Below are 21,071 nucleotides of genomic sequence, written 5' to 3'. Positions count from 1 at the left end.
TAACAATAAGGTAAAGATGTCCTAGATGTATATCATGATGTCTTCTTAAAACCATTGATGAGAAAATTAGATGTCAAGATTAAGTTCAAGTAAAATGAGCTAGTATATCCTGTCAGAAAAGATCTTCATGAATAGAAGTCTTCTGGTGGGATTTAACAGTGTAAGTACTCTAGCTACCGCCTAGTCTAGTACTAAACCTTGAAAGAGCTTTTATGAGTGATTGGTGTAGAAGCAAACAGGTTGGTTATCATCATTTGATTTTGTCATTATTCCCTCAAAATGTTTTTGACCTTTGAAAACACTTTTTTAAACTCAAAAGACTTTGAAAAGGTTTAAGAAAATCGAAAAAATTTGAAAATTTTTAAAGAAAATGCAGAATGCTCATGCAAGAAAAGATGGTTAGAAAGGGATGAAATCCTCCCCCAGACTTAAATCACTTTGCCCCCGGTGTGAAATAAATCAGGCAAGGATGAGAAATAGAGTATGTAAAGATTAAAAAGATTGGGAAAAAAAAACTTACCTGGTGATGGTGATGGATTGTGAGGTGGTTGTGGTGGTGATGCTTGATCAAACTTGGATGCTAGGGATCCAAAACTGATTTGAACAAGGTGGTGAAGGTGGCCAAGGATGGATGAAGTGGTCAAGGATGGATGGAAGTGGCCAAGGATGGATGGAAGTGGCCAAGGTGGCCGGCTGTGCTGGCTGCAGATGAAAACATCCCGGCCACGGTAAGACGGGCGCCGGCCGCGATTGAGGACGTCGCGGCTGCGGTAAAACTCCTACTGGCCGCGGCCGAACCTCCTTTGGCCGCGGTCAGCTCCTTTTTTTTTGTTTTTATAGCATACTAAGGCCTGTCTAAAATAAGAAAAACAAAACTTTTAATAGAAAAAGAAAGCTAAAACAAAAACAAATAAGTACCTAAAATGGGTTGCCTCCCATCAAGCACTTTGGTTTATAGTCCTTAGCTAGACTTTGCAAAGAAAAAGACTTAATTCAAATAGGATCTTGTCCTAAGACAAGTCCTTTTCAAAATCCTCATGTTCTGTCTGGCAGGTTCTTCATCACTCCAGAGTTCTTCTAGTTCAAATGCCTGGGCTATTTGCTCTCCTCTTTTGCTCTTAAGTGGTGTAGCTTCATAGAAGATGTCCTTGTCGATGTTGGCAAAAGAAACTCTCATGTTGGGCCAATCCATGGTGGCTCCAGCAGTTGCTAAGAAAGGCCATCCAAGAATAACTGGATAAGAGTCATCTTTGGTCTTCACTATGTATAAATCGACAGGTGCAATGCAATCTCTAATTCTTAGAGGAATGTCTCGGGCTATCCCTCTTGGTGTTGCACTTAAATCATCTGCTTAGCTAATCTTTGTCCTGGTACTTGAGATGTGATTAATGCCAAGTCTCAAAGCAGTTGCTTTGGAAATTATGTTAATGCAAGCTCCCGTATCACAAAGAATATTGAGGAATCTTTCACCTCTAATGTCACAAGAGATAAGAAATTGACCTTTGTCTTGAACTTTGTGCAGAGTTCAAACTGGTCTACCTTCTTGGGCGTGTGTGAACAAGTCTTTCATCTCTTGGATTGACTCTTTGCTGTCACAAAAGAAGTGGTCTATCATGTAGTCTCTACATGCTTTGGCAAACAAAATTCCTTCTGGCAGGGTCTGAACTACTTGGTTCAACTCTTCAAGTGCTTCTTTGCTGATCTTGTTTGTGTAATCACTGGCTTCTTGGGGATCTTTGAGATGGATCCTGTAAACAGCTGCATCAGGTGATGATCTAGGAAAAGATAGATACCTGACTCTTCTGAAATATGTATAGATGTTTTCCTTAGTCTCCTTGATGTATCTGAAGAAGACTTCAAGGCATCCTTGCTTCCAGACATCGTCGAATGCTAGATATAGAGGAATGGACTTCACAAACTTGTTGAATTCGATCAGTCTCTCTCTGGATATGCTCTTGGTTATTGGTTCTGTGTTATCATCAGATGAATCGTCCCCATGGTTTGGATCTTTTAAAAACAAACCATACCCTTCATCTTCTGAGAATTGCTCTTGAAGCTCATTGTCACAAGTGTAAACTTGTTGCAAGATGCATAAGTGTTGGATTCTTCCTTTTCCTTTGATGCTTGTGCAGTGATTGAGAAGACAGCTTGATCAAACAACCTAGGCCTGGTCACATGAGGTCGGTTTTCTGATGAACAGGCTTTAGAAAGAGGTTGAAAGCTCTCCCAGTCTGAGAAGTCGTGCTCCACCGCGGGTGAAGAGCTCGGAGCCACGGTGGGAGTAGCTCTGGCCACGGGTGAAGAGCTCGCAGCCGCGGTCAGCTGCCTGCAGCTCTCCATGCTTGCTTCTTCAATCTCTTTTTCTCCATTGTTGTTCTCTTGCTTCCAGTGCTTGTCAGGCACGTCTTGGGTATCCAAATCATTGATTCCAGAGTTCAGATCATACTCCTTATGATCTTTAGAAAGTTTTTCAACTTTCTCTTCTACTTCATCCAAAGCATAGACAACTTTGTCTAAAGTAGCATCAAGCTCTTCTGTCTTGTTTGTGATCTTTGCCATCTCTTCACTCATCTCTATCTTGTCTCCATCAGAGTACCACTTGCTATCTTTGAAATCTCTCTCCAAATCTTCAATTAGGACATTGCAGCCTCTCTGCTCCTTAAGTGCTTGACAAAGGGCGATGGTGTTCCTAGCCTCGCCTTCTTCGATGTCTTTAAGTCTCTTCTCTAAAACTGCATCATCTTTGAGCTTTTGCGTTTCTAGAGTCTTCATTGGTCAGAGAGACACTCGAACTTCCTGCTAAAATCAGAGGACATTGATTCCAATTTCACACAAAGGTTAGGTTCAGCAATGGCTTGTAGATCAAGAAACTCATTCAGTGTAGTGTCTAATCGATCTAGTTGGAGCCTAAATCGATCAGCCTCAGAGTATTGGCGCAGAATCTGATGAGGAAGAGGATGAGATGGTCGACGGTTCACCAGGTGTGGCGAATAGGGCTCATCTCGGTGGTGTGGAGGTCGCGAGTCTCCATGGTGGTGGTTCGGATTAGGGTTCCAAAGATGATGATCAAAATCACGCCTGGAGGGTGATTCACATGCGCAGGGAGCTTCACACAGGTCGCAGGACCTTCGCTCGGGGTTAGGGTTTCTCCTTGAATGATCCATGCTTCAAAGGTTTCTGAAACTATGGCAAACAAAAGAAAGAATAAGCAGAAAAAGAAAAAGTTAGGGTGTTTCTGAATTTGGTTTACTTCCTATGTTGCTTTGGCAGAAACTCGACATATATATAGTCGTCTGCGGCTTCAACCTCCCAGGTATAGACCTCCAGCGACTTCCTGCCTCCCCGGCAACGGCGCCAAAAACTTGATGGGCTTGCGGGCCTAGGGTTGTTTTTTAACAAGCCCGTTGGTCCTCCAAAAATTTTAAATTTATAAAACTCTAGTGTCTGCAAGTGCACAGATGTACGTTATAGAACTTAGGGTGTCGATCCACAGGGAGGATGTCTAATTTGCAAGAAACAACAAACTGGGAAGTAAGCAAACTCATAAACCAATAAAAGATTTGGGGTTTTTGGTTAAGATCCTAAACTAAACCTAATCTAGTATTCACAATAAATGCAATGCAGGATGAATTGTTAAAAGAACATCTAAAGCATATCGACTCAAACTAAAGACTCTTAAACTCATTGGTGGTGATTTAGACTTCTCCGGTTTACTCTAATCGATGTATGGTGGCATTTCCAATTAGCTTCCATGCGATTTATCTTCATTTATTTATTGGAATCTGCATTGAACTAGAATAGACACATGTATGATTAACCAACAGTCATCACCTTAATCAACTAATCTCTTAGATCGAGCAATTAACTCTCGCTCTCATGCTAAACTTAAAATCATGCATTGGAATTGAATTCGCCTGCTCACATCTTCTCTATAGGTAGCTTTCGACTCCTATAGCGACTATGTTCTTCTAAAGCTAGGTATGGATGATCTGATACAGCACTCTCGTGGCTCTGATCGATCATGGGCTCAGAGAATAGGTCATGAATCTACTCTCATGCTTTACGAATAACTTAGAAGAGATGAGATCCAGAATATGGCTAAGAACAATAGAAATCCTAATCGATACATATGCTTGTCGATATCTTCAAACAACTTGACTCTCTGAGATTAATCTACATGATGCAATGAATGATAAAAGACATAGAAGAATGCAAAAGATTGAAACAGAAAAGTTAATAAGATAAAAAAGAGGAAGAACAATGGATCTGGGGAAGAATCCCCATCTCCATCACCTAACCCTAGAAAAACTAAGTTTGGTGGCTCAAAATCTCATTACAGGAGCACACACCCGTTTAGGGCTGCTAAACAGTGTATTTATAGGTCATAAGGTCTTCCAGGTCTTATTTAGGGTTTCTCTGAAGAGAAATGGCGAATTGGGCTTTGATGTTGGGCCTTGTGGCTCGTCCTAATGTCCACCGGGGGTGAGAGTCTTCCAGGACAGGTAAAACATGTGTTTCCCGCGGGTGAGAGTCTTCCGGGACTGGTGAACTGGGCCAACTTGTTCTTCATGTATCTTTTGATTGCACTGTTGGATCTTTGTGATGTAAAGTGTTATGGAAATCTGGTTGTCTCCTCTTGATTGTCGCCAAATTTGAGATGGATCGGACGGTGAGAAAGTCTTCATTTGAGGCTGAACTTCTGACGGTCTGACTCTGAGCTAAAAATGTGGATTTTTTTCCATTTTGCCATCATATTCCCTAAGTTTCCTGAAAAGAGCCTTGAAACTACAAATACATGGAAATCATAATAAAAATTCTTAAAACAAAGTAAAACTTTTGAAAAAGAATTTGAAATCAATGGTGAAAAGTGGTCAAAATCAGGTGTTATCAGTGGACCTATGTCTGAACCTCAGGAGCCCAACTAAGACCCAAGACACTTTCTGCACCCATTTTACAAGCCCGAGACGCCCAAAACTTGGAGAAACACTATAAATACTCATGTTTAGGTCTTTTGTAAGGGAGCCTCTTTCTTCTCTTTTAGAGAGAACTCATTTGTAGTTTTAGGTTTTATTTTTATGCATTTGTAGAAGTTCTCCATCGCCACTCTGTCTTCAATAAGAACAGTGTTTCTGCAACTTTGTTTCTTTTACTTTTCTTCTTCTTAGTTCTAAACCGATGATGATGTTTACCTCAGCCATGTCTGAGTAGTCACCTAGTTGGGTGGAAGGGTAATCCAAAGGGACCCCATGTTGGAATGACATCTAGGTTTTTAGGAAAAAGGATTTTGATTTTTAACATGATTCTCCCATTCATCCAAATCTCAAAGCGGTAATTCTAGATTGATCACCCAGAATCTGATCCTAGGTTTAATATGAGCCACGAGAGTGTTGTATTTGGGTTGCCTGAACTGGATCTTATGGACGTCACTGTCATAGGAGACGAAAGCTACCTACGAAGGATACATAAGCAGAGATGGATTCCGATCTACAAAACATGATCTTGTTCTGGTATGAGAGCGAGAGTTAATTGCCATGAACAAGTGATTACATGATTAGGATGATGAGAGTTGGCTAATATTACATGTGTCTATCCTAGTTTCAGAGTCATAGAAAATCCTTGCCTAAATTCCTTGTGTTTTAGAACATGAACCCTAAAGATGAACCTTGAGCGCAGCGCCGTTTTCATATAGTTTTCAACCGATTTTTATTTTTAGCTTTTTAATTCTTGATATTATTAGATTTAGTGACAAACCAAAACCCTTTTTTATTAGATTATGTTTACGATTGTCTTTAGCATCAGTTAGGAGTCCTCAACACACAGATCTCTGTGGATTCGATCTCTAAGTACTATTGCGTTTGTTGTGCACTTGCAGCTTGTCTAGGGTACAACTTGTGTTGCCCACTGCACTCACATCAGTTTGGCTGGAAAAAACAATAAGAAAACCATTTGGAAAATCAATTAGAGCTGAATTTCCATTGCAATTATTAGTTCATTTCGACATATGTGGTCCGATGAATGTGAGGGTGAAGCATGGAGCTTCATATTTCATCACTTTATAGATGATTTCACTCGATTCGGTATGTGTACCTCATTTCTCATAAGTCAGAAGCACTAGAGTGCTTTAGAAGATATATCATTTTGGTCGAAAATCAGTTGGAGAGGACGATCAAGTGTTTGAGAACGGATCGAGATCGTGAATATCTATCTGAACAGTTCAAAGGACTGTGTGATGAAAAGGGTATAGTCAGACAATTGAGTACCCCTTATACACCATAACAAAATGGTGTAGCGGAAAGAAAAAATCGAACTCTTCTTGAAATGGTTAGGTCTATGATGGCGCAAGCTAACCTTCCAATTTCATATTGGAGGGATGCATTACTGACTGGAGCCTATATACTTAACCCTGTGCCCTCCAAATCTGTTATTACTACTCCTTAAGAATTATGGACGGGAAGAAAACCTGACCTAATGCATCTGCAGCATTTGTTCGCGGTATCTTTCATCCTCATGGAAAATTGGGTCCTAGAGGAAAGAAGTGTATCTTCATAAGATACTCTGAGCATTCTAAAGGTTATGTCTTTATCGGCGAACAATCAGATGGAAGTGTAATAGAAATCGAATCATGAGATGTCACATTCTTGGAAAATGATTTTCCTAGGGGAGAAATTGATATGGGACTCCATCTCGAAGAGATAGTTGAGACAACTAGTGTTCCTTCTACTAACCAATTAATGGAAGTTGATGAAAGTTCACATGGAGTATCATAACTTAGTGGGAGAGAGACATTGGTTGGTGATTCCTCTAGGAAGGAAGCACAAGAGTCTGAGTTACATAGAAGTAACCGTGGAAAAGTTCTTCGACGTCATTTTGAAATTGAATGGGAAGATTTTATGGTTACTTTACATGACAATCTAGAGCCTAGATTAGTTCAAGAGGCTCTCTCTTGCCCAAACTCAGTTGAATGGAATGGTGCAATAGGAGAAGAATTAAAATCTATGAAGGTAAACCATGTCTAGGACTTGGTTGATCTTCTGCCAGAACGTTGAGCAATTGGAAACAAATGGGTTTTCAAGATCAAACGTAAGGCGAATGGATTCATAGATAGGTACAAGGCTCGCCAAGTAGCAAAAGGATATACCCAACAGGAGGGTATAGATTATGAGGAAATGTTTTCACCTGTGGTGAGGTTTGCCTCAATTTGCCTTATTCTAGCTATAGTTGCTGGAGTAGACTTAGAATTACATCAGATGGACGTTAAGACTGTGTTTCTTAACGGGGAACTAGAAGAAGATATTTACATCCAACAACCTGCTGGGTTTGTTGTAAAATGCCCGGAGCACAAAGTTTGTAAGCTCCGACGTTCAATATATGGCCTAAAACAATCTTCTAGGCAATGGTATCTTTGTTTTCATCAAGCTATAACATCTTATAAGTTTACGATGATTAGTGAAGACCATTGTGTCTACGTCAAGAGCAATGGACAATCTTTTGTATTTCTATCTCTATATGTTGACAACATCTTATTGGCTGGAAATGATATGGAGTTTCTATTAACCGTCAAGCAATGGTTATCAGCTCATTTTGAGATGATGGATATGGGAGAAGCTGATTATATACTTGGTGTTAAGATACACCGAGACCGATCAAGAAAATTACTAGCTCTTTCACAAGAACCTTACATTTGAACAATCCTTGAAAGGTTTAAAATTCTTGATAGTAATTCCATTGAAACTCCAATCGCAAAAGGTGAAGGCTTTAGCCGTAATATGTGCCCTAAGACCGATAGTAAAAAAAGAGAGATGGAAAGAGTCCCATATTCTAGTGTTATAGGAAGTTTGATGTATGATATGATGTGCATCCGGCCGGATATTTGTTATGCGGTTGGCTTGGTAAGTCGTTACCAATCAAATCCCGGGAAAAACATTGGATGGCAGTGAAGAGGATCCTCAGATACTTGAAGGGGACAATGAACTATCCTTGTGTTATCAAGGAAGTGATTTATGCTTGACGGGTTATACAGATGCCGATTGGGCTGGTGATCTGGATGAGCGTAGGTCAACTTCAGGATATGCTTTCTTACTCAGTGATGGTGCTATTACTTGGAGTAGCAAAAAGCAATCTTGTACAGCTTTATCCACGATGGAAGCTGAGTTCATTGCATGTTCAGCATCAGTTCAAGAGGCTGTATGGCTTAGGAGGTTCTTAAAGAGCTTACAAGTCACAATAGAGGCTTCGTGTCCTATGACTATTCACTGTGATAGTCAAGCTTGTATCGCTTACCTGAAGGATCCTAAGTATCATGGGAGGACAAAGCACATTGAAATAAAAAAATATTTTTGTTAGAGACATTGTGGCAAAGAAAGAAGTGGTCTTTAAGTACATATCTACGCATAGGATGGTTGCTGATCCGTTTACTAAGCCCATTCCTAGAGATGTGTTTCTTCCACATGTTCGAGCTTTAGGTTTGTGTAGAGTTTGATGTAGGTACTCATGGAGCTTTGCCATTTGACATTGTATTTGTGTTTGATATTTAATAAATATTTAAGGATATTTCAAACATTTTACAATGGTTTTCTTTTTTAGTTTGCATACTCACATATAAATTTTGAGAAGTGTCCCCAAGTTAGAGATTGGTTCACTCACATGAACAATCGCCTTAGATTTCTTTGTGAAAGGCTAAGATGAGACGTGATGAGTTTGGCGCTAGTGGGAGCTTGCCTTATAAAGCTTATCAATGTTGCCTTAATAAGAAGCTAAGATGAGATATTTCTTTTAAAATATTGATCATGATTATCTCAGAATCATGAATACTTGGCATAGCTGGATAAGTACATAATCAGGCGCTAGAAAGCTAGCTGGTAGTAGTGTGATCCATATAGCGGTGTTTGGTTTATCCAATGGACTATACTCTTAAAAGAAGAGTTAACTGCTATATCATGTGAGTCATACCACATACGCTAATACGACCATATATGAAGCAAGTGATTTTTTTTAATTAAAATCTCTATCTCTTGCAATGTGAGTTCCTATAAACCTATTTATGGTTTCAAGATTATCCTTGAACCTTCGGCTATGTTTTGAAGGGATGAACTAATGATTGCTACTCTAGTATGTATTTTTTACGGTGATAGAAAAATTAACCTTATGTGACATGCTAGGAAAACAGTTAGTTCAGATCCGATAGACATGAGAAAGGAAGGGAAAACTATTTGCTTTTACATTGACATATGTGTTTGCTGGCCAGCCACTATATCACTCAGTTGGAGTTTGTATATAATGAACACATATAACATGCTTTAGAGATAAGATATGTTATGGCTGATATAAAAGGCAAATGAGTTTGGGGAGTAGCGAGACATGCTGAAATTCAAATATTTTTCTTAGGGTTGTAGCTAGTATGTATCCCTAACAGGTGCATAGTTTAGCTCCCATGTGTAGGTGTATTCGCAAGGGTCGCACAGTTCATTTGCCGTATGATTTCTGACTTACAATTCTCAAGCTTAATCTCTAATACTTCTTTAATGCTTGTTATGCTCTCTATTATGTGCGAGTGGGAGATATTAGTTTATGATTGGTTTGCGCCCATGATTTGGCAGCATACCAAACCGGTTTGATTAAACCAGCAGTTATAATTATAACTTCTCTAAATAAAGAGTTGTGACTCTTCAGATTATGTCTCTTCATTATATATATATATATATATATATGAGACATTGTAGAGAGAAAAAACTGCTTGTTTACAACAGTTGATGACTGTTGGTAAACAAAAAAGTTACAGAGGAGAGAGAAAACGTTTTAGAGAGAGAAAGCTTAGAGAGATCAATTGGAAAGGTATTTGAATGGTGATAAGTGGTTGATTTCCATCTGTGATCTCTTCCCCGATCTCTGCGTCCGTTTTCAGATCATACCGAATCATATTCATCATTAAACCGGACAAAGGTATGTGTTCGGTTTAAATTGCTTCCGCATAAAGTTCTTACAGGTCACTTGCACATTACAATGTGGGAGCAGGAGAAATCCTAACAATGTCCTTGTGTGCGTGTGGGAGAGAGAGAGATATGGACAAGGCTTGTCGATTCATGGAAATGCTCGCCAAAGCAATGAGTGAGTCAATGCGATCTTTTGATTCTACTTTTCAATTGATGTTTGGCTTGTTCATTTTGGCTCTGTAAAAGACATCTATACTTAATTATGTGTGATACTAATGGTTGTTTTTAGTTTCTCCTCTCTATGTAGCTACTTATTTAATAATCTTGACTTTGGTTGGATTCTCTTTTATATTCTATGCAACTACTATCAAGGTTTTAACAAAAAAAAAAACAGTTTGAGAAGACTCGGCAAGTTCAAGTAGCTGCCCATTGCTCGGCTTCCCAAAGGCTCGCTTAGAGTCTCATTGGTTGGTTCTTTGCGAATGGAACTCCAATCGATTCATTTTTCTTGATCTCCCTAATCTATCAGAACGCCATCAACTATATAAATGAAAGAGAGAGGAAAAACAAAAGAGAATGATTAGGAATGCTACATCAGATTAATGTGTTAAGACTAGAATAATATTTAAGAGACATGTAATTGTTCATTAGTTTTTTGTTCGAAACCATAAACTCTATAGCATAGTCTTAAACAGCCCCTTTTCACACTATTTTATGTTTATACCATGTACAATAAGAAGAAGCAAAATGAAACAGAAGAAGAAGACTCTAACCATATCCCATAAGAAATTCTTTTTTTGTAACACTTCCTAGGCTTTTGGTCTCAAAAACACAACACTAGTATTCCATATTGTTACAGATTTTTACTGATACGCACATGCATGTTTGCTCCCCAAACTCCGGCTAAAGATCGACTTTGGTTAGGTATATAGAAGAGCCTTACCTACTTTCTGGTTTTTGCAAGTCCAAACACTCAAAAATCACTAATCTACTCGAACGGTATATAATATTTTTGAAGTGTTTTTTTTTAAGATAATAAATTAGATCAAATGACCAGGTATGACACACTTACAAAGGCCTGGCCTTGAAGGTAGAGGTAGGCGACCGCCGCAGGCATTTAATTTAAAAGGATATATTTTTGTTAAAATTTTCTTATTAAGGATATATGTTATTTATTTATATAAATCTATGATGTATAAATTTTTTTGATATTATTATTATTAGTAAAACCTATTATCAGTTTTTAAAAATAAAAAATTATTTTTGGGTTTAAATGTTTATATAATCATTATAATAATTAAGTTTTTGTTGTTAAAAATAAAAAATTGTTGTTAAAATACAGAAGTTGCTTCTCGGATATTGTTGACCATTCCGGTATCGGTTGCCATGTGATGCTAAAAGAGTGAAAATTAACGGCTCGAACCATAGATGAAACCGTTGTTCTTTGTCTCTGGAGCCTTGTGTGTAAACATTAGTATGGAGAGTGTACGGATGACCACTTATGTTTCCCAAGAACTCGAAATCGATCTCATTTTTGACCAAACATATAGCATATAATTAGGAACCTTATTCCAAATATTGAACATAGTCACCATAAGTTGTTTTTTTTTAATGTTGAACCAGCCGCGGCCCTCTATATACACCATGTTGTTCCAACAATTACAGAATCTACAAAGATCGGTTTTCTTCGTCGCCAGCTAATATATATATACAAAGATTAGTATATTACATGAGATATGAAGTAATATGCTAAGATATTTTAACAACACTACTAGGGTGTTACAGACAGCCTTATTATAAAGAGTGAATTAGGTGAATATACCAAATGAGAAACGAAATTAGCTGCATGACCAAGGGCCCACCAAAAATTGTTATCATTGTGTTTATGGTCATCAGTAATGACAATCTTACCCCCAGATATTTTACCGAAGCTTAACATGAACATCAGGGTCTGACAGTATGGTATAATCTATAGGGGGCTAAAATATAAGCAGAGTAGACAATATTTTTGTGCAATAAATTACAGCCACACAATCTGTTTTTCCTAGACGTATCATATACATTATAATAACAAATTATATATTTTGATATAGATTAACAATTATTATATATACGATAAAGATAATATTAGATTGATAACAATAATGAATTATATAGATGATTAAAGATATTATTGATATACTCAGCATGTTACATATAAATTAACGTCCAACATTATAATTTACTAGATAAACAATATGTTAAATTGCTAACAAAAATGAGTTATATAGATGATTAAAGATGTTATTGATATACTTAGCACGTAACATATAAATTAATGTCTAACCTTATAGTTACCATGGTAAAAAATATGTTAGATTGATAACAATAATAAATTATCTAAATTGTTATAGGTGTTATTTTTGTAGTTAGTACGCTACAAATATATATAACACTCTATATATATTGTTAGCAGTCTAACAATAAAATTATAAAAATAATTCAGATAAATACACACTATTATATACGTTAGCATCAATCTAATATGATCATCATCGTTCTAACAGTTAATACGAAGTTTTTTTTCCTTACAAAAAAAACCAGAAAAGAAATTTAATTTGATCAATAATGGAGAAGTCAGAGTGATTATACCAGTGTGCAACCAATTCAGATAGATGCACACTTATCATATTGGTGATAACAATTAACTCTCTTGCCGCCTGGTTCTTCGCTGGCGACGAGTATTCTCTCCGGCAGCAAGGTTCTATCTTGGCTAAAGGAGCACTCACCCGATCTCAAAATTTGTACAATTTCCAGAACTGATAAAAAATATGTGAAATGATGTCTTTTGTAAATGTCGGTTATGTTGCCAGAAAGATAAACACAGGATAAATTTTTGGGCTTCGATAGGGTGATAGGGGATTTAGGGTGATAGGGGGTGATAGGGGTAACTCTGCCATATAGAGAATGTGCACAGTGTCCAAATAGTTGATTTACCGTTTTTGCAAATTATTAACAGGAATAAGGCTATGTAGTGCATTTACTTTATTATAAATGCTTTATGAAAAACTATTACATGATTTTTAACAGAAAGCCTCTTAACAAAAAATACAAAACAAAAAATATTATTTGATATATTTAAAATAATAATAATAAATGATTATTTACATGTGGGTATATACCAAGAGACAGTCTCATAAAAACTGGATGCACGTAGAATATTATTGAGAAATGCATGCAAGTGTATCCCACCATACGAGACTTATAAGTTGGTGGTGATGGTTTGTGGAGTACAACCACGTCTGCAAGATGATGTTTGTATCTATGCCGAGTGGTAAATTTTGTAGAGATACCGTGTCTACATATTCTCCATCTAGAAAAGAGTGGTAGACATTATAGTGTTAGATACCACTGCAATTGTAATTACAATCTTATTTTAGTGGATTTGTTTTGGATTAGGTTCCGGGAATGTAGAGAAACCGAATCTCATTAAAAACTCTATGTACTCCATAATTTGCATGCTATAAATATATGCTTGCTATGTTTGCTACATCGACCAAACGTAGACTAGGTCACAAATATGAACTTTCATTCCTCGCCAGAGTTCGATTGGTATGGTGCATTTGTGATGTTTAGCTCCACTACAATTATCATGCATTTGCAATGTTTAGCTGCATCTTGATTTTGAATCGCTTGGATATTCTACACATCAAGAAACCTAATGCCACAGTCAGGAGAACCACTAACATGCCAGCAAATTGCTTCTTGTTCTCTAGGATTTTGTAAACTATTAACAAGTCATGTATGTGATGGAAACGATAGATACATAGCTAGGCTCTACTTAAGCAATATATATGCTAAGAAAGAAATCAACCTCTCCTGCGAGATCAAGAGCTTCAAGAAACTGAATAATGTCTTCTTGTTTCTCGAAGCAGAATAATCATTAGGATTGAATCCTCTTAATTTGGTCTAGTGTTTGATGAATTTTTTTATTAATGTTTGTATATTAGATTTGGGCTGGTACTAAGCGGGTCTCCAAGTTAGGTTCGCATTTAGGAGTTAAAGTTGTATAATTTTTCTTTCCAATCTTTCGAAAAATAGAAAAACGAGACACTAATTTAACAAACGGTTTTTTCTTGAATTAATTTAACATTATATTAAAAAAAAATAGATTTGAATTCATAAACAATGCAAATTTTGCATATTATTGCCAATCACTTTACTGGAAATCTCTATTACAGTGCGAGCAGAATCGTTCATCTTTGTCTTGTATGTTAACGATAGAGTTCTCCATCCTTAGTGTGGTGTAAGTAAAGTTGTTTGGCATAGATTTTTGTTGTTTTGAACTTGTTCGTGGAGATGTTCATCATGTTTCAATTGCTGCAGGAAATTAAATTTGCTCGTTGTGTCTTAATTAATAAGATCCTCATTTGTAGTAGGATAATTCAAATGAAAAATAGTTTTGTAAGAGACGGAAAAGTTACTTTTGGAAATTGGTACTATGTAACCATGTTAAGATTGCTACAATTATATTGAACAGGACAAAGGCTGGGCACAGGTCTACACAGGTTCGTATCCATGCATGTGTAAGGGTGTGTTCTTGCAGAGAGGGCATTTGATAAACCACAAATATGTTGTATTTTAGAGTTTCAAATAAAATTTTAAAAATATATAATATATATATATAGATATAGATATTTTTTTTTGCTTTTGATCAAACATATAAAATATAATTAGGATCCTTATTTCAAATGTTGAACACGACCATATGTTTTTTTTTTTAATGTTAAATCGGCCGATATATACACCATGTTGTTCCAACTATTACAGAATCTACAAAGATCGTTTTTTTTTTCTTCGCCAGCTAATATATATACCAAGATTACATGAGATATGATGTAATATGCTAAGATATCTTAACAACTCTACTAGGGGTGTTACAGATCGACGGCCTAATCATAAATGCTTTAAGAACAACTTTTATATGATTTTTAACAGAAAGTCTCCTCTTAACAAAAATACAAAACAAAAGTATTATTTGATATAGTTTAAGAAAAAAAAATAATTATAATAAACGCTTATTGGCACGTGGGTGGGTATTTACATATGTAAGATTATACACTACTTTTTGGTAGACAATTAATGTAGTTGAGAATCAGAGGTGAGGAGTACTACTACTAGGAGAAGAGAGAAGAGAGAGAGGAAAGAGAGAGCGATGGAGGAGAGGCTTGGAGGGCTGAGACACATGCTGACGACGGTTTTCCTGTCAGGCTTCGCCGCGTTTTTGGTGAGACCGGTGATGACTGACGTCACCGTCAATGCGGTTTGCTCCGGCCTAAACGATTCATGTTCTCTCGCCGTCTACCTCACCGGACTACAACAAGTGGTAACCACACGTCTACTTATAATGCATATTGGTCTTTTACTGTCATTGTCTTCTTTGCTCTTTAATCTCCTGTTTCTTGTTGTTTAATGACTGTTTAACTTTTGGTGATAACAAATACTTCCAAAACCTCCTCAATGTCTTCAAAATTGATAACCTATAACTTTAATTTTTGAATTTAGCTGTTTAGAAGAATCTATAGTTTAGTCTTCAAATATTAAACTCGAAAATTTTCCAATATAATTTTTTTTAAGAAATTTTTTCCAATATTATATGTCAACAAGTCTAGGTAATTTCTTTTTATTGAGACGATGAAAAACAGTTCCCAAGAAATTTTCAACTTCAATCCTTAGACATGTTGACATGTTATTGCATTTACAATCAAATTAAGATGAAGTTAAATATTTGAGACGACTAACAACAAAAATATTGTTAAGTTGAGGTTTGTCGGTAAATGGTGACGTCATTTGAGTTTTTACCAAAAACCTAAGGAAAAATGATTAGTTTTTCTTGTCAACCATTCAACTTAAATTAATTAAGGGGTTCGAAAATTATTGTTAATTTGACGTTTGTCAGTAAATGGTGACATCATTTTGAGTTTTTACCAAAAACCTTAATAAGAATGATTTTTTTTTTTCAACCATTCAACCTAAATTAAATAAGGGGTTCGGAAACTCAAACCGAAAGTGCAGAATCTTTCGTTGTTTTTCTTTCTTTGCTAAGGCATCTTTGGTTGTTGTTGTTTTTTCTTTTATATAACACGTTCAAGATTATGATAGTTTAAAACAATCAAAATTATCCAATCTTTTTTTTCAATCAATTAGTTAATTTAAACTTTCTTTTTTTTTTTGTTAAAATGGTTAATAAAAAAAGACAGTAGGACTGGGGAAAATGATAATGATGCCGGTAATTGGGAATCTAGCCGACAGATATGGAATCAAGACATTGCTCACTCTTCCTATGTGTCTCTCTATTCTTCCTCCAGGTTCAATCTTTTTTTCTTGACTTAAGATATGAATTATTTTCGAACACTAGTCAATTATATCATCAATTCAAATGCTTATACACAAACAATTTTACAATTTTTTCTGATTAGTTATTAATTTTAATCTGATAGAATAAATGTTTCATGCAAATCAATCATTATTTATATGTACCAATAATTATAAAGGTAATAACGTGTACCAACAACCAAGGTGACCAAAGATGCTTTTGATTATTTTTTTATTTGATTGTGGGCAAAACTATTCACGATTCCACAAGGATATAGTGCCAAAGAAAACTATGAGATCCTTTCCCACGTCTATCTTGTTTTGTCAACCATTCAACCGAAAATTGTCTGATTCGTTTTGTTTTTTCCAATTATTATTTTTAAGTACTATTTTTGTCAGGTTTTGAAATTAAACCGATGCAAAATAATTTGAAAAATTACCGACTGGAAAAAGGGTAAAACTTAGATTAAATCTCTAAATAAATAATAAATCACTTCATGAATTGCCGTAATTCAATATTACCTTAGTGTTCTTTTTAAGATTTTTTTTAAAGGTGTTTTTTTAAGATAGAAAAATCTGAAAAATATTTTAGAGGACACTTCTATGTGAACATAAAATATAACGGATAAGATTTTTATTAGAATTATGATTTATTTTTATTAATCGAGATTAGGAACAAAACCTCGGAGCATTATCAATACGGGTCTATTATTGATTCACTAAACAATAAAATGAGATGTGAGTATTTGCCACAATATGTATTATATATTTATATATATATATTAACTTTCAATTCACTTTAACTATCACCAGTTAGTAAATAGGAAAAATTGATGATTAATAATAGATTACCCACACACCATGTGCGGAGTAAATACTAATAATAATTTTTTCTTTGAATATATAAATATAATGTATATAAATACAACTAGAAATATATTAGCTGATATTTATAGTTATTATAAATTTATGCGCTGATTATGCAATTATAAATAATGGTTATAACTATATTAAATTAAAATCATGTTGGTTGTTATTTTAAAACGATTTAATTGAATATTTGATTTAGATACACGTTATAAATATGTTTTATTGTGAAAAATATATGTTTTTTGATATTTATTAAATACATTGAGATTATATTAATTAAATATATATAAATATTTGTAAATTATATATATATATATATGGTTGTTATAGTTGAAAATGACGTAATAGCAATTAGTCTAGTAAATTTAGTCCACTTTTAAAAAATTATGAAAAGCTCTCTAATATTGATATTTGAGCATAACACTCACGTAAATAACACATGATATAAAAAAATTTTTAAGTGTTCTTCTCAAATAGTGATAGAAGATTTTCTGTTCATTGGGCTAAGGAAATGAGATATGATATGTATGTTGTGAATCTCTTTACTTTTTTTCTTTCAACTGTTAACATATGTATAATTCTAAATTATTGTAACTTTTTGCAGCGATATTAGGGTACAAAAGGGATACAGATTTTTTCTATGCATTTTATATAACAAAGACTCTATTCGATATGGTCTCCCAAGGCACCGTTGACTGTCTCGCACAGGCTTACGTGGTAAATTATGTTTTAGCTTGTACTTTGGTATTCGTATAATATATATTATTGTTGGAAAATTTTATACAAAATCATTTAGCTCGATTAAATTTTCAGGCAAAAAACACTCATGGCAGTAAAAGAATATCAATGTTTGGAGTTCTAGCAGGTGTTAGATCACTTTCCGCAGTTTGTGCAACACTCGCAGCTCGTTTTCTACCTGTATCTTCGATTTTTCAGGTATCATGTCAACATTTATACTAGCAAGAAAATACCGAAAGAGACAAACGATGAGTATTCATTCGTATGGACTACAAGTTAATTAGACTATCAAAATAAAATTTCCGTTGAAACTTCACTTTAGAGTTTATATATTTAAGGATACTATATAATTGATTAGGTTTCAGCTGTATCATTATTCGTTGGCATGGTGTACATGAGAGTTTTCTTAAAAGAGAGGCTACACAATGATGATGACAACGACGACTATAATGATGATGGTGGTGATCGAAGGATGTTAGCAGAACCCATTCTAAAAAATGCACCAGTTAAAAGACATGTCTTCAACAATAAGTATTCTTCTTTGAAAGATATGGTCAGCTTGATGAAGAATAGGTACATTGAACACACACACACATATATATATACCTTATAATTGATCCTAAATGAATGATATGAGTTTCTATAACGCAGCACCACACTCGTTCAAGCATTGGTAGTTACATTCTTTGCTACCTTCTCACAAAGTGGAATGGAGTCTGCTTTCATGGTTTTTCCCGTTTCCAATTTTTATAGAAACTATTCTACTTTATAATCCATTAACTTTAAATTGAATTATTCGTTTTTAAATAATTCAGTACTACTTAAAAGCACGTTTTGGGTTCAAGAAAAATGACTTTGCTCAGCTCTCGCTGTTGGTTTGGATCATTGGCTCCTTCTCCCAGGTAATTAAATATATATATATATATATTATTTTTTTAAAAAAAAATGAATATAAATTTATTCAAACAAAAATAAATAAATATTTTACAATGAATGCATCTTTATGTTTGATTGGTTTTTAGAAAATTGAACCACTTAATCATTTCTGAAGTGAACTTATTCGACTCCAAACTTTTTTGTCTATCGAATCATTGATTTTAATCCAAATGAATTTTGTTCATCGATATGTGCTGCTGAAATTTGTTTTGTCAGCTGTTTATAATGCCGATATTGGTTTCTTCCATTGGAGAACGTTGGGTGTTATCAACAGGGCTTCTTATGGAATTTTTCAACGTAAACATTCTAGAACTTGTTTTGATTTTTTATTTATTTATTAGAATTATGGTATGTATCTATATATAGCTTATAAACTTGTTCTTGTCATGCAGGCAGCAATTCTCAGTGTTTCATGGGCAGCATGGGTGAGTCCGTTGAAACTAGTGTTAGAGGAGTTGCTCATATATCAATAATTTAAATTCCATTAAAAATAATAAATAATATACGAAGAATCCATATTAGTATAAGACATAGTCCATAATATTTTTGATGGCAATAAAACCAATAAAAGATAACAAAATATGTCGGTTTGGTTTTGCTTGTGCGATGATAGGTTCCTTATGCTGCGACCGTGTTTATACCCGGAGTCATGTTCATAATGCCATCTGTAAGATTTCATCGCTTAACAACATTAATGCTCTTATACTTAATTAGCAGTATCACTTAATCATAACTTAAATTTGGTTATAGGTTTCTGGTATTGCCTCAAGACAAGTTGGATCCGCTGAACAGGTAAACCCACATACGTTATATATTTCTTCCGTTTCATAAAGAATGTCCTGACATTTTTCACTCTTATTAAGAAAACTATTAAAAATATTATTTTGTCATTTATTAATGTATTAAATAACTTTTTTCTCTAATTAATACATTAAATCAATAGGGTCAAAAGTGAAATATTATTTAAAATTCTGCATTGAAAATATAAAACGACACTCTTTGTGAAACAAAAATAAAATCTTAAAACGACACTCTCTTTGTTTAACGAAGAGAGTATTATCTTCTGGAAACTTTCTAGATATGTCATCTAATCTGTTTAGTAATTTTTTGTTTTTCAACAAATGCACTTCTCTTTCCGAAAGCATTGTATGCCTATGCAATATGGTACATAAGTGCTTAGTATTATTTTTTAAATATCTAAATTAGTAGAACATGCTTATTGGGCAAGAAATCCGCTTTGCAATTGTTCGAACGGATTCATAAACCAGAATAAAATCTACAAAAAAAATCCCGTAGATCATCCAATCCATGTTGTGGATGCCATGAATCTGATAACCACTTGCTTATATTACGAGGATTTTGCATACATAGCAGACTGCATAATGTGTGAAATACATATTAGACTAATTAATATGTAAGCTACATAACAAAGTGTAGAATGTGTGTACTATATAACATGAAGGTCACATTAGGCGCCAATAACCCCGATTTAACTGAATACAACTTGGGTTAGGAAAAAATCTAGAAATACTTATCTTAGGAATTTATCTTTAGCTAACTAATTACAGAATATTACATGGTAAATAAGTTGTACATATATACTATGTTTTCATTTGAACGAGAAACACACAAATGTTTGATTTCTATGACAAAATATTGTTATTAATTATTCCACCACTAGTGGATCGTGATAATTTCATATTTCCATATCATTTCAGGGGAAGGTCCAGGGAAGCATATATGGGGTAAAGTCATTTGCAGAAGTCGTGGCTCCATTTGTGTATAGTCCATTGACAGGTACATGAAAACTTGAGAGTAGACTTTGAGCACCATTCCTTACTAATTTCTAAGGCGTTTTAACGCTTAAATAATTTTGGTTTGATATAGCGCTGTTTCTCTCCGACAATGCACCGTTCTATTTTCCTGGATTCAGCCTTCTATGCATCGCATTATCCTTGGTAATCTTTACCCTTGCGAATAGCTTCGATCATATATAATTATGTCGATCGACGATTGTATATGTATTAGTTATGCAACTCTGAACATTGTTTTACATGCACATGCAGATGATCGGATTCCTTCAGAGTCTCATGATAAAAGATGTTCCGTCTTCGTCTTCGTCGTTGACGAACAAAACAATTAGCAGCACTTCAAACGAGGAAGCTTGACAAGTTATAGCTCATGAAGCTAATGTATATAAAAACTATGTCTATGCTGTGAGATCTTTAAGGGAATAAACGGATG

The 21,071-nt window shown here is 34.9% G+C and overlaps 1 protein-coding gene across 1 annotated transcript; it reads left to right on the top strand.

Annotated features, from left to right (window-relative positions):
- The first annotated feature begins 14,997 nt into the window (after positions 1-14,997).
- Positions 14,998-21,071, top strand: LOC18026299 (tetracycline resistance protein, class A). Its single transcript, XM_006409303.2, has 14 exons — positions 14,998-15,294; positions 16,165-16,276; positions 17,758-17,870; positions 17,967-18,089; positions 18,250-18,464; positions 18,543-18,618; positions 18,707-18,793; positions 19,044-19,124; positions 19,220-19,252; positions 19,441-19,494; positions 19,578-19,619; positions 20,546-20,624; positions 20,715-20,785; positions 20,894-21,071. The coding sequence occupies exons 1-14, from the start codon at positions 15,124-15,126 to the stop codon at positions 20,993-20,995; spliced, it is 1,359 nt and encodes a 452-aa protein (XP_006409366.1). The 5' UTR covers positions 14,998-15,123; the 3' UTR covers positions 20,996-21,071.

The sequence above is a fragment of the Eutrema salsugineum genome, unplaced genomic scaffold (genome assembly GCF_000478725.1).
Source record: "Eutrema salsugineum unplaced genomic scaffold, Eutsalg1_0 scaffold_11, whole genome shotgun sequence".
In the NCBI taxonomy this organism is placed as follows: Eukaryota; Viridiplantae; Streptophyta; class Magnoliopsida; order Brassicales; family Brassicaceae; genus Eutrema; species Eutrema salsugineum.
Note: the sequence above shows the minus strand (reverse complement) of the source record. Positions and strands in the feature narration are given on the sequence as shown.

Bases quoted from the DNA above. Each gene is read 5' to 3' on its own strand.
- LOC18026299 (XM_006409303.2), top strand. From the start codon at position 15,124: ATGGAGGAGAGGCTTGGAGGGCTGAGACACATGCTGACGACGGTTTTC. The intron at 18,619-18,706 runs GTTTTTCCCGTT...TAAATAATTCAG, and splicing joins GAATGGAGTCTGCTTTCATG to TACTACTTAAAAGCACGTTT. The intron at 19,253-19,440 runs GTGAGTCCGTTG...GTGCGATGATAG, and splicing joins GTGTTTCATGGGCAGCATGG to GTTCCTTATGCTGCGACCGT.